Source organism: Numida meleagris, chromosome 1 (assembly GCF_002078875.1).
Source record: "Numida meleagris isolate 19003 breed g44 Domestic line chromosome 1, NumMel1.0, whole genome shotgun sequence".
Lineage (NCBI taxonomy): Eukaryota > Metazoa > Chordata > Aves > Galliformes > Numididae > Numida > Numida meleagris.
The window spans coordinates 30,674,819-30,699,218 of record NC_034409.1 but is presented as its reverse complement, the minus strand read 5'-3'; the positions used below and the strand labels follow the sequence as shown (position 1 = coordinate 30,699,218).

General features: G+C 38.3%; 1 protein-coding gene across 2 annotated transcripts in view; it reads left to right on the top strand.

Annotated features, from left to right (window-relative positions):
• NELL2 (neural EGFL like 2) overlaps positions 1 to 24,400 on the top strand; it is a 146,212-nt gene that overhangs the window by 95,682 nt on the left and 26,130 nt on the right. For both annotated transcript variants that reach the window (XM_021384993.1, XM_021384992.1), the window contains exons 14-15: positions 11,203 to 11,325; positions 13,615 to 13,710. In XM_021384993.1, coding sequence (XP_021240668.1) covers positions 11,203 to 11,325; positions 13,615 to 13,710 — 219 coding nt within the window. The remainder of the gene's footprint in view (positions 1 to 11,202; positions 11,326 to 13,614; positions 13,711 to 24,400) is intronic.

Sequence of the window (24,400 nt, the reverse complement as noted above, 5' to 3'; positions counted from 1 at the left end):
ATATCATGAAAGCTAAATTGGTGCTTTTTCTAGTCTTCTTTTTGTAACTAAAACTAATTTCAGTTCCAGAATCTTCTCTGTGTTTGCCATTTCACCTGAATGAATGGAAAAAAGAGGTAATGGCAGAACCTCCCTGCAGCAGTCAGAAAGAATAGGTCAACAAGAAGGATCGAAGAGTATCTTCTGAGAAAATACATTGGGCTCCATTCTTAGGCTTTTGCTCTGGTGATTCCCTGAGAAAGGCTGGCCAAATCATCACCACTGATTTGAAAAGTCACGCTGATACAAAAGGGAGCATCACCATTTACTCTGTGCTCCAGTATAACATAATGTTGAAGTACTTGGGTGAAATTCTCTTTTGCTAGTAAAGATACATACAGTGAGGGAGAGTATTTAAAATGATGTGTCCACAGAAGATGCTCGATATTTTTCCTGAAGGCATTCTCAATATACAGAACTATTCTGTTTTGTTCATTTTATTTTGTATATTTGTGTTTTTTGAAAATACTAGTTTTGAAGCATCTTCAAGTTTGAACAAGAAAAGTTTAAACAAGAAATGTTAGTCAACTTTCCTGAAATCAATGCTCCCTACAATTTATGTTTGATGTGAAAAATTGATGCTTTTCTCCATCAAGTCAGTGAAAAATTTGAAAATCTTGATGTTTTTCTTGAGAACGGAGAGCTCTGCCAACAAGCTTGGCAATAAAATAGGAGGCTATTCTACCTAAAGGGTTTGTAGGAGTTTTTGTAGGAGTTTTTCTTTATTTTTCTGACAAGCATCCAAACCATCTTACAGAGACTGCATCTGTCTCGTACTGTCCCTACATGCTATAATCTTTACACGTCTTCGTAAGTATATGCTTCGGAGAACCAAAACAAAGAATTGTATCTATTCTATATAATAGAATTGAAAGAACTCTTCTCAAAGAAAAGAACTCTCTCTCAAAGAAACTCTTGCTCTCAGCTAATTTGATTAGTCTGTAACTCACACTGTTTTAAGTCTGAAGACACTAATGTCTTCTCTAGGTACTCTTTAAAATTGCTATGGAAAGGCAGTGAGAATTACGTACCTTAATATTTCATCATTTTTTTAAATCTTACGTTTTTCTTCATGAATGAGAGATTTAAAAAAAAAATATTAATATACTTATTTGCATTTTATTCCTTCATTTTGTTTACATGTTTCAGCATGTTTCCCTTCCAACATATTAATAATAGAAGTGACTACTTGATTTAAATGAGAAACGGTATTTCATTACAAATGGTTATTTTCTAATGCAAAATAATGTTAAAGTGGTGGACTGCTTAATCATGCAATAAATGATGAATTTATACTATCCCAAATATCTGTCTTGGCAGATATTGGAACTAATTTGTAAATACCTACTAAGTTAATGTCCAAATCACATAGAAATGGAGATTTGGACTGGACTGACAAAGATAAGCAGCTCTGAGTCACATAGACCAATCATCAGGGAAAATACATTGTTAGCAACAGTAATTACAGCAGGTAATTGTGTCATTTACCCTGTTACAGACCACTAAATGTCATGAGTTTGGAACACAGCAGCTGTCACACAGTGTTAACTTTGATGTTCAGGGTTTGGAAAATTATAGAACCTTTCAATGACAGTGCATTAAAAAAAAAAAAGAAGATAAAGGCTTCACACTTTTCAAAGTGGACGTAAAATGGTCAGTTCATCTTAAGATAAGAGGACTGATTTCTGGAAAGGTGGGAGTCCATCAAGAATAATTTCTTTTCATCATTTATCTGTGTTTTTAATAAGTTTGGAATGTGTACATGTTTAGTAAGACTTGATTACTTTTTTCCTAGCTCTTTAGAAGGTGGAAATGGATATAGAATTCAACTTAACTTCTGTATATATCATCTTATTGTTTGGGAAGTAAGTAGAGGATGTGGTTGATTTTCATCTGTACAGTTACTCCTGTCTGACAGGAGTAGCTGAGGTGAACTATTAACTTAGTTCACCTTCCACAGAGTGAACTTCATGTTATTTTGAAGTCCTCCACACAGTATCTCAACTTAAATTATAATATCTTCAAACAGGGGGTGTGTGAAGGAGGTAGGTTTACAAAGGTGAGCTCATCCTGGCAGCTCAGGATGTAGTATTGAGGAAATGGAATATCTGGTCAGGGCTTGCTTTACTGTATGTATTAATCCCCAAGTGCTTTTCTTTCCAGGAAAGGCATCTTAGGTGTGGTGGCTGTGATGGATGTGTTTGCTATACTGTTTTGGTGCACCTACATAAACTGTCAAGGAGGATCTGCCCTAGGGAAGTTCACAACCATCACTAGAAACAGTATCAGGAATGGCCTAGAATCAAAGTGTCAGTATCATTCTGCTTTGCCACCACTTCAGCGTATGTTTGTCCTCATTTTCAAGTAGAGAACTATTTTTCCAATTAGGTGAGCAGCACTGAAGGAAGACCTATTCCCCATTGAGCTCAACCACTACGGTTCCCTAAGCAAAAATAGTACTGTCCTGTTTGACATCCAGTGAGTCATCTGAATGCCTGTGCCACAGCACCTCCAGGGAAATAAGGTGGACTATCTCATGCATTGACCACTCTACCTGCTGCTTAAAAGGACTGAAAAACCATTTGTTTCCCAATTTTATGGTTATATAAGTTGATCCAGAACAAAAGATCAGGATCAAAGCAACAGCAGCATTTCTTCTAGCACTGTATTGCTTTCCATTTTCTTCACCTGCCAAGCACTGTCCATGATAAAAGTAGTGTAGGTTGTTACTGTAATTTCCCAAGAAACCCCTGGAAAATGAGTTGACGAACTCTGGACATGATGATATCCCAAAAAGAATGGAAAAGGGACACAACCTGTCTCCAGAGAGCTCTGACTACATTTTTAGTTCACGAGTCCAACACCGAATGGTACTTGATTCCTTAGATACCTTTCTGCTGTCCCATTGCATATCCATCCTTCTGTTATCTCCATGCCGACAAAAAACAGTGTTGCTCAGAAGTGTTTTGTGGGGCCCTTTGGTTATGTAGATGATCTGCATATTGTTACTAGCGAAATCCAAGAGCAGACAGGAAGTTATGAGCTTCAGCAGCGAGTCTGAGGGACACTTCTCTGCTTTATTTGTACAACAGAAATATGTGTAGCATGGAGGCCAAGTGTCCAATAAAAGTATCTTTTTCTGGTGTCAGACTTGTATAACATGGAGCCGTTAAGAAAGGAAACAGTAAACTAAAAGGGTTAGCATTAGGGTAGGAAGTAAGATAAACTTTTCACTTGGCTGAGGTAATTGCAATAGGATACTTACAGCTCTAGTCTGGCAATTCTACTAGCAATAAAATATGGAAGTGTACTGTAGATGCAGAATTTGCTATCATTGTCACTTTTGACAGCATAATAGAAGATTTTGAAAGCATCAGTTTATTCTAAGTACCTAGGATGCTTAGTGTACAATACAAGTTGGAATTTGAAAAGGTTTATGTTGGAAAAGATAATGCATCTAGCAAGATTAAAATAAATAAAAAATAAAAGAACGTATGGAGAAACATCTCATGAAATGAGACATGAAATATCTTTTGAAACACAGAAACCTTATTTTAAAATGTCAGTGATAAAAGAGGCAAGATATTAAAAGATCAGTTTGAATTACAGCAAAAAAGAAGCAGCTGACAAGGTCAAAGACCTTATGTCTAGACTGAAATCTTTTAAGGTGAGATTTTCAAAATTATTTTGCATTTTCATTACAGTTTTGCCATTAAAATCAGTGGGAGTTACAGATTTTCCTTTAGGGGAAAAAGGCTTATGCTAAGTTATTTAGAAAATCCTTCCCTTAAAGTTTTCAGTTCAAGAAGGAATATACAATGTGGCAGAGATGGAGGAAGCTGGAGATAAATTAAAGCTTACTTTACTTTAGCTGTCATACCAAATATTCTTCGATATATTTCCTTTGCCTAACTGTTCGAAATGTGTAAAAATTCACAGACAGCTATGTGAAGTAATACTGACTAATCATACAATAGAACCCTCTGTGAGAAGAGTGTGAGTATTTTGCAAAAACACATTTTGTTCCACAAAACTGGAAATCATTATTATAATACAGGATGAATAATCTTAACCGGTTTTAAAAAAGTTGAAATAATTTGTTAAAATGAGATGGGGAAAGATGGAGGGGATAATATTAGTCCTGGAAAGATGTATTTTAGCATCAAATTGCCCATTGTGGCAGGGACTGAAAACGACTTTGTTCTCCCTGAGTTCCAGGAGATCTCAGCACTGGCTACATGATGAATAGATATCACAGGAAGGAAGGGATGGGTCAACATACAACCTGCCTGCTGGGCTTCTCAAGTTAAGTCTTGGGAGACGGTATACTCTGATTAGAGCCATAAAATACATTACTGGAGTTAACACTAGCAGACAGTTTGAAGGGACTTACAGCTAAGAGTTCTACATTTCTTCAGTCTAGAAGAAAGTCCAGAACATGAAATACAAAACAAAACAAACAAACGAACAAAAAAGAAAACAAAAAAAATGTCCAAAGAGATTTTGTACATAGAATGATTGCATAATGTTTTGAAAGGAAGTTGAAGTCTTTAAATCCAAGTAACAGTAAGAAAAAACATAGAAACATACATGCCTCTTGCAGGCTTTGATGTGTGAAATAGTTTTCTTTAGATGAGCTGTGAAATAATACATAAAATTGAAAATCTTCTGAAACTATGTTTTCAAAACACAAGTGATTGGAAGTGGGAGATGTTTTAGAGGTGGATTTCATTATTACATTCAGTGTCAGAATTTCTCTTTTTGTGAAACATATTATGCCAGTTAAGACCCATAAAGAGAATATCAAGGTATTTAAAGAGGAAATTAGCTAATTACATAGTCAAAGCAGTGTGTAAGACAAGTTTGACATCATGGTATAGTTTAGCTAATCCTTCAGATTGTGATAAGCATTCAACGTAAGCTTAAGCAGATTTCTTCTGGTGGTCTCAGCTAGCTACGTATTGTCATTTTTAAATGCTTCTTATGATCTCCTTTTTTGTGTGTGACACCCATAAAGTCCTTGGAACAAAATCTCAATCAGGTAATCATCAGTTTTGCGATCTTTGATGCAGAACCATTTTAAGGTAAACCAGTGTCCAACAATCCCAGTTTCATTGAATTGATGGATCTGGCTGAGCTTAACTGAAATAGGTCAGGCTGCACACATGAAACACCAAAGTACCAGCTCAGTCCCTGCCTGTCTCTGGTCTCCTCCATGCCACAACCACTTCAGAGCTTTCTGCAAAGCACTCCTAACCTCACAGAAAGATGCAAGGAGAGTGGGTCTGTGCCTTCTCTTGTTCAAGTGTTTTTCAGCTGCTTTTAACCCTGAGTCAGTAACAGCCAATAATATAGGTTCCCCTTTATAGCATACATACAATGCAGTCCTGGAGCCTTTTTTGTAAAGGACATGAAAAGGATCACTGGATTTTGACTGTACCCTCAGTTTCTTCCTAAGATTTTGTCACAGTTTTCTTGATTTCCCTTTTTTATCATCTTAAGACCAAATATAGAATAAGTAAATAAATTAATATGTAAAAGAGAGAAGTAGACATCTGGATGAGATGATGGCAGCTGTTCTCCCCGAAGAACAACAATGGGCTAAGTAATTACAGACAGAAGCAGCATTTCAGAAAGCAAGATCGTCTCTAAACAGACCTTGAAAATAGAACATGCTATCCTACAGCTATTTTTATTATCAATATCATTAAGATATAAAAAAATAGGAAAATTCTAGACATAGATTTACAAAAAAAGAGTTGTTTATGCCTGCACTGAAGAAAGAAAATGAAGACCAGGAGAGGGGTGAATATTTGGGAGTGGATGAATGTGAAAATCAATGAAGTAACAAGATTAGCAATGAATTGACTACTGTGGGGAGACATGGATTTTCATATCCCCAGCTTGAACAAAGGACAGCTGCTGGTGGTCATTAATTAATGATTAATGACTTCAGTGTTAACTAAAGGTAAAGAATATGATGGTAACTGTGAGTGATTAAAGCTTGGGTTCCATTTTGTATTTGAATTAGGGAATGCCCATAGAAAAATGAATTGGGGAATATTAGAGTTGGGTAATATCAATATAAAAATGTGACTTAAGTATATGGAAATCGTAGCATAATCATTAATAATTTTAAGCTATTTGCTCATTGAAAACACTGTGCATACACTAAGACAAGTAACCCTACTAATTAGAGCTTAAACTGTCTAATATGAAGTCTTTGAAGAAATTAACCATCTGCCATTTCTCTAATGATCCTAATGGAATACGTCTTCCAAACTGCCTATATAATTAATACTGATTTTTGTCTTGTACATTAATTATATGAGGAAAAAAGCGTGTAATTAAGATAAACTGTAAGTGGGCATTTAAGTGTGTTGGGTACTGATAATTCAAGTGACGCATCTGTTGTCACTTCCACTGCCACATCCAATCGTCAGCTGATCACCACAGTTCTATAGATTTGTACTGAATCAATGCAAAGGAGACAGGTGACAAAAAGTAATTTGAGTTCCAGAATTCAGAGGCAGCGTGAGGAGAAAATACTTAAAATGTTCTGTTTATTTAAAATCTTTTAACTTAATCCACAAGCTCCTCACTCAAAAATGGATATCTGTTGCATGGTGTTACGAGATTACAGATGGAGAAGTGTATTTTATTTATATATTTGGGAACTTCTATGAATTTCTATGCCTCAAGTGGTTCTTTTCCAATGCTGGTAATGAATGGTTTGGGAAAACTGACAACATTATATTCTTTACCCACAAGTATGAGATACAACTCAGTCATAATTCCTTTCTGCTGTTGGACTGGATTCTATTTTTTTGCATAGATGCTTGCAGAATTTGGATGCACAGGACAAGTATTGGGAAGTTGCAGTATGCAAGTGGGAAATGCTTTACAGATTTTTTCATGTAATTGTGAAATGCACAGTAGGAAGGATGGGCTGATGTCGTTCAGCACTAGGAAAATAAAAGGAGGAGGAGATGGGTGGCACACCTCATGGACAGCATGTTAACTTCTACTAAGTTCTACAAGAATCTCTCCACAGATAATAAAAGCGGTAGGACAGATCCCCAGCTGCCATTGCACTGTCATATGTCATACAATCCAGTGGGTCTGTATCAGTTTATGCCAGCACTGCATCTCCTGAGGATGCAGTACTAAATCCTTTGTATCCCTCTGAAGTAACGTCTTTGTCCAGAAAACCACATGAATTGTTTTGGAGTAGTACAAATGTAAAGTAAAATTAATCACTTTCTGGGCATATACGTATGTGTGTGTGTGTGTGTACACAACTAATTTGTTGCACATCCAGATGCATGTAAGTGAATTACTTACATCATCGCATAATTTTTGTATCCCTTTAAGTCATCTGTGTCATAATGGTCATTCTGAGTTTTTAAATGAACAGTCATATTCACTTGTTCTTACTATTGTTTTTCATGTAGAGCAGTAGCACATTTTGGAGGTGAAACTTTTTGTATCTAGAAAGAGATAGTTCTAGACATAATTTACATAATATAAATACATTGTTTTAAACTTCAGTTGGTTCTCAGAACAGAGATTTTATTAATTTTAACACTGTTGAGCAGAGAGTCCTGGAAAAACTGGATTTTCGATCTATTAGATAATATAGCTTTAGAGGTAATCACTGAGACTAGTGCATTTGGTCTTTATAGAAAGTTTATGCAAATGTAGGTGTGCTAATGCTTAAAATCTCTCTCCAAAAGCAATTTTTATTTCCTTGCCACTGTACTACAGTTATATTGGCCCATCCTCATCATCATTATGGTGTGCAGTAAAATAAGTATGGACATTTGTTAAATGTGTGTCACATTATTTCCTAAGTCACTTGAAATGAATGACCTCACTGTTGCTTCTTGAAGCATCAGAAATATATTTGGGCACTACTGACATTTCTAAATAATGCAAATGATGTTCCTACTCTGTTTCTTGAAGTTTAAAAATTGGAAGAAGTCATATTCACAGTTCTCTTTAAATCGTTCTTTTATGAATTGCTTTTTTGCTTCTTTATAATGCACAGCCCAATCTACTTCTCCAGTTCCTAGATTGGTATGTAAGATTGCTGAGCTCATTCTGTGTCCTCTCTATTTAAGATGACTTTCTGAATGTTTCAGCAAAATAAGAAGACAAAGTGATAAATATGAATTAATGAAAAATTATCAACCACCTTTTTTAATGAGAATCAAGTATTTCTATCTTTAATAAAGCTGGATAGCCATTCCTTGTCATTAATAGAGAGTTCTGGAAAAAGCTCTTTCTGATGGTCTTCTCAACATTTCTGTGGATGGTATGCCATACATTAGAAGAGTGAATGTTGTAAGGTACTTTATGTGCAGGACTTTTTCCCCTCTGTATTTTAACCATTTATTCTCAGTCCGCATCAGAGCCAGCCATGCAGTGCAGACCGATTGGTCTGTGTGGTGCCACTCAATATGGAGGGAATATGAAGAAGTATGGAAGGAATATGAAGTACTATGTTTAAATGGTTTTAACAGTGTCATTGAACCCAAGCTTAGATGGGGCAGGGTAACCAATCTAGGTGGAAGGTAAAACATCCCAATTCTTTTTTGATGATAGTTTCTATTCCTATCATTTTAAAATGTCTGTGTCTGTACTTATAATTCTGTGGCTGTTTGCTGGCCCTCTTCCTGCCCCATCAGCAGACATCCTCCACAAGTTTCCTTACAGGAGGATATGAAACACTGAAGTTTCTCACAGCAAGTGGTGGAAACCAAGAATATTATCTTTGAATCCAGGCTCAGTTACTTAGCTGATAGAGAGTTAATTTTTATTTTTAAAAAAGTCCATCTTAAAAGACTCATTAGGTTTTCTTAGCCCAGAGAGTAAATGTTTGGAGCATACATTCAAAGATGACAGTTATCTTTTTTTCTACAGAGGCCATACACCTGTGCATATGGTCTTAGAGGCTCAGGTACTGCAAGGTGGAGTCATCCATATGGTTAACACCTGGCTGTGCTGGATCACCACCAGCAAGCTTGCTTGGCATGAGTCCCTCGTGGACTTTCAGAGCTGTTCTGGGCTTAAAGCTGCTCCCCTTGGTGTCAGTCTGTCCTCAGCTGCTTTTCTCTAATATACTCTTATCCATAGGGAAGAGCTGCTATGCATGCTGGGGATGCCGCTGCAGCCCCAAGGCATGAGGCGGATGGTGGCATTTCTCATTGAGCATGATACCTAATTTGCCAAATGTGGTGATTTGAGCTGAGTTTACCAGTGTGATGTATATACCCCCACCTCCCCCCTGAGATCCCAGAATAATGGCTTTGCAAGATATTTTGGCCTGCTGAGTGCATAATGTTTCTTACATTTCCATAGCTGTTTTCCTTTCATATGTTTCACAAAGCCTTTACAAATGAGAAAACAGTATACATTTAATATTTAAATGGCATATCATATATAAATAATATCATGATATTAACACAAAGAAAGCCAGAATATGATTACAGTACAGATAAGACTTTTAACCTCATTTGCATGAATGTGTCATTCTTTTATTTTATGACCTGATCTAATATAAATACTACTTCAGCCATCATGAGAGATTTCACTGTGGCAGGAGTTTGGAGTCAAAAATTGTAACTAGATTTTGAGGGGCCTGATCATTTGTGAATGATAACAAAGTAATTGAATCTCATGCTTCAGAGCAGAGGCCTGCAGCCTCAGCTTGGCTGCATCCAGTGGAGGGCTCGGCCCAGTGAGTGATGAGGGCTGATGAGAGAGCTGGTGATCACAGGAGGTGTGCAAGTCCCTGTCTGGAAGAGGGACATCGGGATGGTGTTATAAAAAAAGCAAAAAAACCTACCCCCAAATAAAACCAACTAAGGAATCCTGTGTTTAAAATTGATTATTTACATTTTGGTGATTTTTCCCCTTTTAAACAATGGGTACTTGTTTTGCTACAGGACACTTTACATCTACTGATAGATTAGAGATGTGCCATTCTGCCAGTTTTATACTCCTATCGTTTATAGCCAGTACTGAATAGCAAGTTGAATACTTCCATAGTGATTTGCAAGTGTTAACAAATTCATTTTCCTGACAGCCCTGTGGGGAATGCACAGACTTCAGTTCTTTATAATCTTCAGAAGATTCAGAGCAGTGTGACATAGCCAAGACTAGGGAAGAAAGAGCATCTAGTTTCAGATTTAAGACTTGTGTCATAGCCAGAACTGCCATAAGCTGCACTGATAAAATTTGTTAAAATGTGGACAGCATGATGGCTGTGAAAACCTCATATGCAGATTAGTCCTTGTGTGTTGATTCAAATTATGTAGTTTTGTGTCCCCCAAACAGTCCATTTTCCTGAAATTAAAATTTCAGGTAGTCTGAAATTACTTATGTTTAGATAAATACTGTTGATTTAAAGGAAATACAAGGAGTATTTTCAGAAGATGGAAGCATTTCATTCATGATCCTTACAGACTAAGATACTGTGTGTTGAATATACCCAAGCAATTCTTGTGACGTTTGGAAAAGACACTTCAAAGCATCTTGTTTTGAAACGGCATTTTCCATTTTTTAAAGAACCACAAACTAAAATATTAAAATGTTCACCAACAGAAACACTTACATCACACTTCTTTTGTCCCTTACTCTGGGGAGCAACGTGTCCTTTGTTTCCAGGTTACTTAGCTCTCCTAAATAGTGAGCAGTGTATGCACTGAAGTGAAGGAAAACAAGGGCTATATTTTGAAGTCCTGCCTTCTGCTAACTCTATTCTTTGCAGCTTGGAGCGTGTGACTTGCACCATTAGTCATCTTTCTGAAGGAAATCCTATGAATCCCACGTAGGATAAACCTGCGAGTATAAATTATGCAGTAGAACTAGTATATGGATCTTCATTATGTTAGCCGGTTCTTTGACAAATGTTTACAAGAACCCTGTAGCCCACGTGAAAAGTGCAGTGATAGTAGTTCCCCATTAATGGAAGTGGAGTTATGCTGTAACACAGTTCTCACATAGAAGTATGAGTTAAAAACATATAACCTGGTTATCCCATTGTTACATGTTGACATAGTCCAGTTATCGCTAACTACTACCGTGCTTCTCTCTTACTAAAAAGCTTCTGTGTATTTTAAAACTTCAAGAACATCCCATTCTTCTTTCATTTTTCAGAGCACGATGAGTGTGTAACGAACCAGCACAACTGTGATGAAAATGCACTATGTTTCAACACTGTGGGTGGGCACAACTGTGTCTGCAAGCTGGGCTACACAGGAAATGGGACCGTGTGTAAAGGTAAGTGGCTGAGAACCCAGGGTTTGGCATTCATTGAACTCAGTGAGATGTTTTGCCATGGCTAGTGCAAATCTGTTTGCGTGCCTTGAAGAAGACAGGCAAAATGTTAGGCAAGGCATTTAGGTCCTGCACCTGCTAGAAGATCTTCACAGGCAGGTGCACAGTGACTTCGCATATGACTGAGTTCATAGTGATTTGAGGATGATGCATAGATAAATAGCATGCTCTAAAATTTGGAGTAATTATTTTTCATTTGTCTCCAGCTAACGTGGTCAGATCTACACTGTTCACAAGTTATTGCTTACTATTTTGCTTGGATGAATGCTATTTGCTGTGCTGCTTCTTTTTATCATAAATGAGAAAGGCAGTAGGCATGTATGCACAAATCCTTTGCTACACATGAGGTGGTGGCCTGTTTTCCAGCATTCCCATTCACTGGTAAACATTAGAAGTTATATTACTACTCTTAGGGAGAAGACTTTGTGGAGATGCAATGCTGCTTTTACTTCTGTTGCATTTCATGTCAGAAGGGATGACACTTGCTCTTGGGCCCAAGTCCATGGGAGTCCTCAAACTCATAGCACAGGGTGGAGAAAATACCTGACAACAAAGGTAGTGCAGCCATAGGGAACTGGCTCAGATGTGAGAAGTGGTCTAACTGCAGCAGTAGCATACCCAGAGTGCCCGCTTCATCTGTGAGGTGTCAGAGTCCATGGAGCTCCAATTAACATTGATAATAACACATGGATTCATTCTGCTGCTGTGTTATCAAGGCCAAGCTCAGTGTTTCTTTAATAGCTAAGCCTGCTTATGATCCTAACACTAGTTTTTTCTTCACCTGAGCCACAGTTTAATTTTTCTAAATATTCATAACATAATGACCCATCTGTAAAACATCTTAGCATAGTCCACTCCCAACCAAAGATGTAGAAAGAGGGAGGGAGGTCAGCAAATGGCCCTTTTTAAGTTGAGTTCTCTCCCCTGGGAATGGGAAACCCAAGTTAGCCTGAGGAGGTTCAAACCGCAGCTGCTCCTCTCAGAAGTGTCCTCAGCCTGTGACCTCACAGGCGAAGGTCTGTCAGCGTACAAAAAGGTAATTGAGATTTCTTTGGGTCAAAGACAAGTTGCATAACCCTATAGCACTTGTGTTTCCTGGATAAGAGCTCTGAGCACAGATCTTACATTTCAGAGGGCATCTAGTCCCACTGTGGCAGAAATGTGCATCCCTTCCTTCTTTTTTCATATTAAAAAGACAGTATGCAGGAGAAGCCTTGGAGCCTATGTATCCCCATCTGCAAAGCATCCTTGTCTGCAGCCCCAGCTTTGGTGCAGGTGTCCTTCAGGCAGAGCTGGATGTGCTTCTTATCCCTGTTGGCTGTGACCTCCCTGCTTGGGGCCCTCTTGCACCAGCACTCCATACTGGGATATCAGCTAAAGGCTGAAGCCTCAGAACTGAGACCTGGAAAGCTCACATTCCTAATACCCATGTCTCAGGTGGGGCTTCAGACCCCATCCTGTGGCTGGTTACAGATGCACTTTTGAGTGTGCACTCAACTCTCATTTTCTGTTGTTTCATGTGAGTGGAGAATTGCTCATTCCATACTGCAGATCAGAGCAATTAAACAGCTGCTGTGTTGTATATCAAAACTAGTTGCATTTCTGTGCCTGCAGAGAGGTTTCTTTGGTGCATAACTATATATGGAGAATACTGAAATGCCTAAATATTCATAGCTATATCTGGAGAATGCTGAAATGCCTAAATATGTGAGCACAGCTTCTCAGATTGCAGTGTACCAACAAACAAACCCAGGAATTGTCTTCAAATTGTACATGGTAAATGTTTTTGAGTTTTTCAGAATCCCTGGAGGCAAATGACTATCTTTCAGTCTAATCTCTGAATGAAAGAAGAAGGTAGCCATCTGATTCAGTGCTCATTTTTGCCTGTTATGCTTGCGCCTTTATTTAGGATGCTGAGAACAGCGCTGCCCTAAGGAGTTTGTTCTTAAGGAAGGTGCTGCCCTTCACTGCTTCCTGGTCCATAGGAAGGAGTACATATGTGGGCTGTTGTCTTCAGTTGATTTGCTCTGATCTCCTGTAGCTTGTCAGCCCATCTGGCCAATGAGGCAGGAGGGCTATAAACCATCTTTAGTGACCTCTGTCCTTCAGAGAAGGCAGCCTCTGCGCTCAGTGCTGTGGGGATTGCGCTCTGTCTCAGTCTGCCAGGGCCCGGGAACACCTGTGTGGATACTGAGGGAAATTTTGTTAATTCTTGTGCTTTTACTGTTCCAGCATTTTGCAAAGATGGGTGCAGGAATGGAGGAGCCTGTATTGCTTCCAACGTGTGTGCCTGCCCGCAAGGCTTCACGGGCCCCAGCTGTGAAACTGGTAAGATTTTAATTGAATTATGGTGAAGGATATCCAAGAAGGATGCTAGAGGTAATCCAAGAAGAAAGGAGAGTTTCAAGCGTGTGCCCTAAAAGAGGAAGCTGCTGCTACAGTGTTACTCACTTTTCCTGTATGCCTCCCAAGTGAATACATTACAGGAGTTCTAATTAGAAACACATGGACTGCAAAAATGAGAACATGTATTAAGACATCTTGGGTTTTGATGTTTCATAATTAATAAGATTATTATAGACTTGCTTTTCACCTCAAATGGCCTTTAATAGCTCCTGTAAATGGCAGATAACCCAACATCTAGAAATGAATCCCAATAACTGATTACTTCTGTGCTGCAAACATGTGCCTAGTTCACTAGCCTGCCTTCTCTTGTAACCTTATGTGGAGACTTCTGCATTAACTCAGCATTTTTTACTCAGTGAAGGCAGATTTCAGTTTTCCTGCTGGTTTTCCCTTTTCTTGCAGGCATTCCTTTCTCTCCTTGCCGTCCCTGAGGATGGTCGTACAACAAAGCCTTGTTTTAGAGCTTTATTTTTTAAGTCTTGGATCTACTCAAATTACAGCAGCAGGCACTTTGCCCAGCAGAAAATGTACAGTGTTAATACTTAGCATCTCAAGTGCCTGTAAATAATTTGTCAAAGTTCAGATGAATAATTTCAGCACCTTTATTTATTGCTACGGAATTTTTAATGCATTCTAACAGTATGTGCCCTCAGGAGATAAAGGGAGAAAGCTCACTTAGATTAATTGGCTTCAATATGCCTAATAAAAGGGCAGTCTGCTGCCTATGATTGACTACTGTTGCCATTCTATATTGCCTTCAATAAATCTTCCAAGGAAAGGAAAGGAGGTCATTTGAGCAAGTATTGCTTTTGTCTGACTTGTAAACATGTCCAATTTAATGAAAAACACAGGCTGATCTGAATTCTGTATTATCTGGTCCATTTGAGAGGTGAGAAATGTGATTGTTTTCATTCTGCTGTAGTTTAAAGGATATTGCCACAGTGCACGAGAGGGGTGCTGTGTGAAAAGCAGTATTCTGGCTGTTGATCTATTTCTAGAAAAATGTCAAAATGGCAAGTTTTCGAGTATTTTTCACTGTTTCACAGACAATAAATAGTATGGTACAAGATACCAAGGTCTCTTCAATGGAACAGTGTTGCGTTTTTGCATGGAACAGTTTGTTTGCTAAGATAAGGCTGAAGTATTAAAACAATTACTTTGTTTTAGTAATATTTGCCTCATCTGTTCCATGCAGCATCCTGCTGTTATCATCTAAGCATAACATCTGTTGTTTCAAGGCCTAGATTCATCTTTTCCAGCTTTTATATCTACCTGAAGTGTGTAGACTACAAACCCCCTTTCTTCAGATCCTTTCTATAGTCAAAATTAATATCCACTATCAAATGGGAGATCTTCCTGGATTGTCTGAAATACCCCCTGAAAGTCCTATTTCTGTTCCCTTCTTTAGAGAAGAACTCAGGGACACTGTTCCCAAAACAGAAAGTTCTAATGCTGACTTAGAGTTAGTTTCAGGACCTTTAGACTCAAAGGCCCTTGCAGAGCAGCAAGGCTCTTGCCCTCATGGCTTTTCCTTTCATCAAGAAACTTGCAGGAGGGCAGCCAGTAGAGATGGACTGGGTCGGAATGCCTTTGTAAGCCTCCTACTATATTTTATGAATATCTGGTCTCAATATTTAACATAAGGTTATTATGCTAGTTTTGACCTGATACCTCTGAGCTAGTGATACTACTGCTATGATTTGGAGGCAGTTTGGCAGCCCCAAACCAGTTTTGTTGGTCACTTTTGCAAGAGACCATTCTGTCCTGGTGGAGGTCCATGAGATGTCTTACTTGTTGTTATTGGTGAAATAAATCATATTAGAGTTCATTCACAGGGGTACAAGTCTGGTCACCTCAGTTGGATTAATGTCCAAGAGTGGGATTAAAGTCACGCAGAGCTTTGAAACACATCCAGTCTGAAATACCTTCAGAGTGACAAATGGAAAAGAGTTTGTGTTCATTCTGAGATGGCACTGTTAGAAACATGCAGCCGTAGAGGACAATCTGAGCTTCAGCCAGCACATATTCATTCCTGGTGAATGTGGCAGAATTTCCCGAAGGTAGTTTTTGTTAGGCTTGAAGTGATCAAGACATTCACACGATAACCAATTTATGCTGGAAGCTTCCCTTGTTGAACAGTCACTTTGCCTCCAAAAATGATATAAACTTTTGCAAGCAGACATCTTTAGTCGCAACCACGTACAAGCAGGAAGGGGGACTGATAGATGGATGCCAAATCTATTTTTAAATCACATATTACTTCTTTCTATTTGTGACAAATATTTAAAAACTGCTTGCTAAAGATTTTGGCATTTTTAACTTAAAATGTGTAGTGTTATAAAAATTGTCAGTAGCTACTAAGCCTATAAAACATTTAACAGGAGACTGAATCCACAACCCAGCAATAACCTAAAAAACACTATCACCAGTCCTTACTGTGTACTTCTGTAAAAGATGATTTAGTAGCTTATTTCTTAGAACTGTAGTGAGGATGAGGTAGGAAGGGACCTCTGGAGATGATCATGTCTAATCCACTTGCTCAAAGTACGGTCAGATTGAATGGTTTTCTCACAGCTTTGTCTGGTTGTATTTTGAGTATCTCCAGGGTTGGAGTTTTCACAGCCTCTCTGGGAAAACAATTCCAGTGTTCAATCAGCCAGCTCTCCAGGTATTGTACCAACAACGTGAAAAAGAGAGGAAGTAATACACTTCCTAGTGCTGTTGGTCTTCTCTCCCACAAGGGCACACAGCTGGCTCATACACAACTTGGTTGAGTGCCTCATCCCTTTCCAGATCCTTTCCAAACCCCAGCTCTGCACATATATTCCCTCTGTGTTCTTCTCAAAGCCTGAAAAGGACGATGCTGTCCCTGCCCATCTCTTGCTTGTGGAGCCAGGCTTGAGTGTGATAGGACAGGACATTGACCAAGAACAGGATGAAACTAGAGCTCAGATGGCTGGGATTGTTAGTATCCAGAGTGTTCTCTTAAATATTAAACAAGGCTGTTTGGCAAAAGACCTGACCTGCTCCCCAGTGCTCTTGTTGGTTGGGGATATACTCTGTTCCACTGTTCATCTATCAAAGCTGCATTTGGGAACAGCTTGTAGTAAGGGATCAGACCCTTTGGCACCAGTTCCAGTGAACAGCTGATGAACTTGCTGTGGCTGTTGGCATGGAAACTGAAAGATACAGCCTGGAAGTTCAGTTGGGCCTACAGACTGACAGCTTCTCTGAGCCTCCCAACAGAGGGGGAGAAGCGGAGGCAGGGACTGGGCACAGTGAGTAGGAAGCAAATTGCCTGCTTCTGATGGGAGAGTTCAGAAATCTTCTGATGAAATTATCCTGACATTGAAATGTGGTTTTAGGGCACGCCTGTTCACTCAGTGTACCAAGCAGCTTTCCTGATTTGGGTTGAGCAGTACCAGAAGGTTGCACGTTCACAGGCATAGCTGTAATTCTTTTCACCCATCAGCAACCATGAAAAGGGTCTGTCAAATTCCCAAACACAATGCAGCTTTTGCAAAGAAGCAAAGCTTTATGTAACTAAGTGCTGTAATGGGCATTGCATTTCATAAAGTTTTCTGCTTCTAAATGGTGCTTCTGGGGTGTCAGCAAGAACCACTGCTCCCTCTATAACATGAGAATGAGCATCACTTAGTACTTTCAGACATTATTTTCATGAGAAGAGGTATTCACTGTGAAGTGCCTTGCAGCTAACAGAGCTGTTGCAATTCTTTAGAATTTTCCCTGCAAGCCTTTTAGATTAATTGTGGCCTGTGCCTTGTTGAGAATGGATCAGTGGAATAAGATGACAGATGTAAGAATCATGTGCAGATATATCAACCTCCAGCACTACTTATTGTTGTCTTAGTTGGTAATAGAACTTCAAAATGAGACTTGAGAGAAGTCTTGTTTGTTTCTCTTCCTAAAGGAAGCAGCTTGCAGCATTGTTAATGCTGGGGATGCATTTGTTGACTTGTATATGTATTAAAAGAGTTTCAAGGCATAGTAGTAGTTAAACTGGTAAAGCACAGTCTTCTACTGTGTAGAAAGCTGAGACTACCCAGGGAATCTAAAAACCTTTCTACCAGTTAAATTTTTTCAAAATACCTGACAATGCCCTCCCATTTGATTGCAAAATTATGAATTCTTCAGTAGGCATTTTTAAATGCTGTTTTAAATTGTGTTTGAGCATTGCTTTATTTCAGAATCCAGCATAGGACAACTTTGTTAGATTGCCTTGATGGTACTGTAACTCCCCATTAATTTGGTGAACAGTGAATTTGTTCGGCTACACGTGCATATATACAAGATTACTGCATTTTTGCTGTTTGTCAGCTTTTCTTTTGAGTTCCTACATTCATTTTGTGCTTCGAGTATTCCCCTGGTCCATTTTTAATTATGTATGAGATCAAATAGCAGAGTTTTACTACCAGTTGTTTTTTGATGTAGTTTTTGTAACAAGTTGGTTGGAAGTATATGGCTTCTTTATGGACATTTGGCTGTGGCTTACATTTCCTGATAACAAACTTTCTTTGAATATCAAAGGAACCATATTCACCTGTTATTAAATATGCTATGGCAAACTGCTGAAAATAAACTGGCACACAAAGCTGTTATGTTTAAAAGGACCCACTGAGAAAAAAAAATAACTTACAGTCTGTAGATTGACTCTGTCCTATATTAATACTGATGGTGTAATTAAATTCATAACTGAATTTATGAAAAAATGGTCAGCATAAGATACATGAGCTCACCCTCTTTCATCAGGTATCCTATCAGAAATATCCAAATATAAGGAAAATACATTATTTGGCTCTCCTCTGTATTTTTTTTTCTCATATGGAAAGCTCAAACAAAAATAGAAAATGTGCTGTGAATGCTTCATGAAGGAAAAAGACTTTGCTGTAGCTAAAAATATGTCAAGACTTTGTCCCTAACATGTAGTTCAAAATACTAAAATACAACTTAGATGAAATGGTTGTTATTGATCAGATCTCTTTACAGCTTTGTGCCACTTTCTACATAAGCTAAATAATTAGCATGTGTGACTGTTGCACTTCTTAGCAAATCCAAATTAATTTGTTCATGTGCACCAGCAATAATAGTAGGAGGATTCAGATTTTTGAAGACTATTATTATTTCAGTTCCAAAGGAAGTGTGTGAAAATCTTTTAATTCTAATTCTGATATTATAGTGGATAAGAAAATAGTTTTGCTGATACTGGAATACAAGGCACTGCCAAAGTAACCAGAAACCTTGTTAACTTTGTTGATTTTGCAAAAACATGATGAAGTATGATAGTACTTTCACCATCATAGGAGAATTGTTTCCATTTAAGCCCTCGATCCTTGGTGTTTAACTGAAACAACTTCAATCAGCTTGTGGCCAGGTAGGCTCTGAAGCTAAAACTGTGACACAAATGGCTTTTGAAGCCCATAGAGCATTGAAGAAATCCTGAAAGAACTGGGATTACTTTTGGCAGAACTCTTAAAAATTCTTGGCCCCAATCTAATAAAAACTGTCTGTAAGCTCTGAAAGTACTGTAGTAAAAAACTTTCATAGCTCAGGAACCTGCCTTTTGCTTAACTTCATTTTTAAAATGAAAATTTAAATTACTGATAGTAGTATTGGGGTTTGCAATGAGAATACTAAAAGACTCGGATTCATGGTTCATGTGTGCAAGGTTCTACACAAACCTCAAGTAATAAAGAGTGACTTTAAACAGGTCACAGTCCAGCCAGAAAAAGCAGTTTGTTTGCCAGGACAAATTGCTTGCTTGCTTGGATCCTGGTGTCTGGAGGATTCAGGCTCCCCTTTTTGGAGAGGCTCCCAGGTGTGAGACTAAGAACTTTCAGCGAGCAATGTTTTAATACAATTCAAGTGCTGACTTTGACATGCAGAAATATAGAAATGCTGAGTTAACCTACCATAGATAAGATTTTTAAAAGCAAATAGTACATAAGCCTGACTTGAAGTGTAAAATATGTCAATAGAACTCAGTGGGCAGGGAATGGGGAATTCATCATACTCCAAAAGCCAGGCCTGTTAGAGTCATTCAAGTCTCCTATTTCAACTTAAGTCATTTTCAAGGTTCATAAACTACTCACAGTTGATCCTTGATGCAAGCCTCCCCAAAATAATAAAAATCACCCAGGACAAAACCCAAGAAGACAAATTGTGGATTCAGGCAGGTGAGATCTAGCTCACCTTTGGGGCTGCGTGCTGCTGTTGGCACCACAGCTGTGTGAGGTGGTAGTGGCAGGTCTCCATGCAGTCCAGGTACCTGGCTGGGACAAGGTGAGTGAGGAGGGATGCTGGATATGCTGTGTCTCCCTCATTTTTGGGCTTAGAGGCATGCACATCCTAGCTCTGGGGGGCCACTGCTATTATCACTCTTGAGTTATTTGGAGTGGTCCTCATTTTCTTAATAAGTCTCCTGACATCTTGATCTACAGAAGCTCTGGTCTTTTTTGGCCATGGCTGAAACGTAGCTGCAGACATGAAGTTCTCAGTGTCCTGTTTAAATGGCTTAACTTAAACTTGTAACAGCAAATATCCAACTGTACGTTCTATTCTCAGGATCTGACTCTCTGAAATAAGAACCCTTCTGAATTACTGCACGCACCTGCATTTAATTAATATTTTCTGTAGTTTTCATTTCAGCAGAAAGAGACAGGATGCAGATGCTAAAAATAATGAAAATGATTTTGCTGAGGATGCTGAAACATCTTGCTTCATAACTTGCATTTTTGCTACTTAAAGCCATTACCCAGCTCCCAAAGGCTGGGTAATGAGTGGTCTGCTGTGCGGGCTTGGCCTTTTCAAGGATGGTTTTTGCATGTGAATTACTTATTGCAGAGACAGGAATAATGATCTTTGAGCTATCCTTGGTTTATCAAGATAATGCAAATTACTACTGTGTTCAGTGATGCTAAACCTTACTCTATATTATTCCATTTTAAATGCCCACTTACTGTAGGAAAAGCGGATAGTAACATGATGGCCTAAATTATGGGAATCATTAATTTCTATGTCTTCTTTAAGCATAACAGCCAAATCTACTTTAAAAAACTGTTACTATGATAATTTTCAATGCCTTCCATTCACTTCCCTTTTTCTTTTCTCTTGCCTCAATTTCACATAAACAGTTTGTAATAGCAGTAATTCTATGAACATGAACTTCCACACTGCTTACTGGACAATCTTTTCATCGTTTGATTAGTGTATTATTTATTGATCTACATCTGACTCATGATTAATATGAGGAAATATCCTCAGTAACACATACTAACTGTTCCAAGCAGACGAGCCTCGTGTATACTTTGTCAAATCTGAAGTTCCTAGAAAGCCTCTGAAAAGTCTTATTTGGCTTCTCTGGAGCAGAGAGTGCAAAGTAAATTTTCATTTTTATATTTTTTCCCTGCTCTCCTATGAGATGCTTTTCATAAAGTTATGAGGTTGGAAGCTATCATCTTCACAGCACCTATTCTGGCCAGTAGCTTTGCTCATAAGATACATCTGGTAAAACAAAGAAAAAAGGCAAAATACAGCCTCAGTAGCTGAGTGGGCAGGAGCTGGAAGTGGTTCTGTCACAACAGGCTGAAGATAAATGAGTGTTACTGAAAGTCCCATAGAGTTCTGCTGCTGTAATTGTTTATCTAATAGAATCATAGAATCGTAGAACTCAAATTTGAGTTAAATAATGTTGAGTGTAAATAAATAAGCAATTTTTTAATACTGCTCATCTGCTTTGGTTTCTAGGTAAACCTGATAAAAATAACTGTTTTCCTAACTGATCCTTTTCCTCATGCTTTCATCTCACCAAAACTGTACTGGTTTGTACTGAGCTGACACAAACTGATATAGTTCTTTTGACATATGCACTGCTATGTGCTTTTGATGAGCTGCATGCCTTGTCTTTCATCTTTGCACGATCCACTTTTGCTTACTTATTTCTGTGAAGTAACAATAACAGTTCATAATCAGTCATTCTAAAATGTCTATTTGGACTGATCCATTGTTGCCATAGATGATCAAGACTGTTTGACCATGGTATTTCTGATCAGGACTAAGAAAAACAAGGACCAGGAAACATGTCGTTGAATTAGGTATGCTTTAATATCTTCCTGAAGTCAGGCCTTGGGTGAGCAGGAATCCTATTAGAGTCTAGCTGGAGGATCTATAACATGCAATATGTTCTTAGCTTTATTCATAAATCATCTGCCTCCTCCACAACTAATTACGATTCTAGGTGAATAGCTGCCCAGTCCAAAATGCATGAAAACAAAACAAGTTGTTACTAATGCTTTTACCTCTAAGAAGTAATGAATACACTATGGTTTAATAAAAGTCAAGATAGGGATGATTTCTAAAAAAGGCTGTACCCCCATAAGGATCACGAGCATTTGTATAATCTATTTAGACGTGTCTGTGAAAAATTTGTTGAGATTACCTAACTTAAAGTCACTGCAGAACATCTGATATATTACATCTTAAGGAACTCTGAGTACTGAAGAGGCAAATACTGCAGTCACTCCTTTTTTTAACTGAGCTTTAGTTGCTCTTATGAGCATAAGCAGAATGACAAGAACATACACTGGCAGTAACTAAGTAGAGGCAAAAGCTTTAACTCTCTCCTGACTGTGCCTCTCTGTTAGCTGGCATCTTTTCTAACACTGAAGTTCTGTGGAAGCGGGGCAGAGAGCAGCATGCAGAATGCATGATGCAGCATCGAATTTGCTCACAGGGCTTGTAGGTGGCAAAGGGCAGGCCCCTCTCTCCCTCTAACACATACTCAAATGAGGAGGTGAAGGTTGAAGGAAGGGGTCAGAATTAATCCAGACGAAAGATGAAAGCTCACAGACAAATTACATTCTGTGAGAAGAGCATCCCAAATTTGTTGGGAATCTTTATCAGTTGGGAATGCAGTAAACAGTAAACACAGTGTAAAGTCTGAGCAATAATCTGGTAGGTAATAATTTACAAATGCAGGTTGTCTGGGCTGTGATCACCTCTCTGACCCCTTTTACTTGTCTGAGATTTCTCTTATACATATAAATTCATATAAAGAGTGTAAACTGGCTAAAGTTTCCTTTTCTTCTCCTGACCCAAAAGAACTCAAAAGATCATCTTCAGAGAGAACAAGAAACACTTGCACGGAGCTTCTGCCGAGAGTCATCTCCAAAAAAATCAACATGCATTTATTTTCCTCGGGGAAAAAAAAAATAATGGATTTGAAGGATTTGATTCTTAAAGAGCTTATGAATCTTGAGCATGTAACATTTACAGACTAAGAGCAATTTTAGATTCAGAAAGTACTGTCACAAGGAAGAAAAATCATACTGCATATTTCATAAAAATCTATCAAAGGATTAATGAATGTCAGCTGAATTATTATAATTAATAATTCCATCAATTTTCAGCTAACCATGTGCTAATAAAAGCTGAATCTTCATATTCATAAACAGGTTGTCCTCTCCTATAGCTCCTGTTCTCCGGTGTGGGGCTGTTCCGAAACCATCATTCCCTGGGCATTCTCATGGGATGCTGACTGAATCAGCCCTGTTACTTAAAACTCTTCACCCAGAGTTCTTTATGTACAAGAAAACATGGAGAGCTGGTACAAGCGCTTTCTTCCCATTTTACAGATGTGGAAGTCCAGACACATGGGGAAAGTTGAATAGGTGACAAAGCTTGCTTAAAAAGGCAGTGGCAGATGTCCAGATAAGACAGACATAGGTCATCTCATTTCTGCTCTTCTACTGAAATATGTCAACATCTGAGAGAAAACAGGGTTTTTTTTGCATTGTATTTTTACAAAGAGGGAATGCAGCCAGTTCATAGCACCTGAGAATATACTTTTTCTTTGGCTTTCAAAAAGGACATATTTTATAATTGCTAGCTCATTAAATTGCAGAAAAAAGGTTGAAAAGTTGTCTGCGAGAAGAAACAAATGAGATCTGCAGCAAGCTAGCAGGAAAGCTTGGGTTCTGCAAATGAAATGTATTTTACTTTACTGCAGTGTCTGGAACGGAGGTCACCCTAGTCCCAGTTACCAGCTGATTTTTCTCTTGGATACGAAAAATCAACTAAAAAATGAACAGTGAGACGTTGGATGGTGACTTTAGAAGGTTGGAAAATTTTGCCTTGCTTCACATTTTTGCTTAGATTTATTCACAGAGAACCGCTTCGACAGAAATTAAACAAAAATGCCCATATTGAGTTCAGTGAACATTCTGGATTTAGATATGAACGCTACTTACCTCACTCTTTCTGTTTTGTAGTCTAAGATGCCTTGCTGTTTTTTCCTTCGGTATCTTTTTCTTCCTTGCCTGACACACTTTCTTGGGTGTATATAATTTATTTCATGCCTCAGAGTCCTTGTCAGTCTTAACTAGCAAAAGACATTTCTCTTTTCTCTTCTAGAGCCAAACGTGAGTACTTATATTTTCTTTAGCCTCTTGAAACACTACAATCCTATATGTAACCGCTTAAAAAATTGAGAGACTTGGAATGGAGAGTGCTACAAAAGAGATTTGAGGAGACAGGAAGTTTTGTTCTTTATTAAAAACATCAAAATGTATCCACTACTTAGCTGTTACTTCTGCAG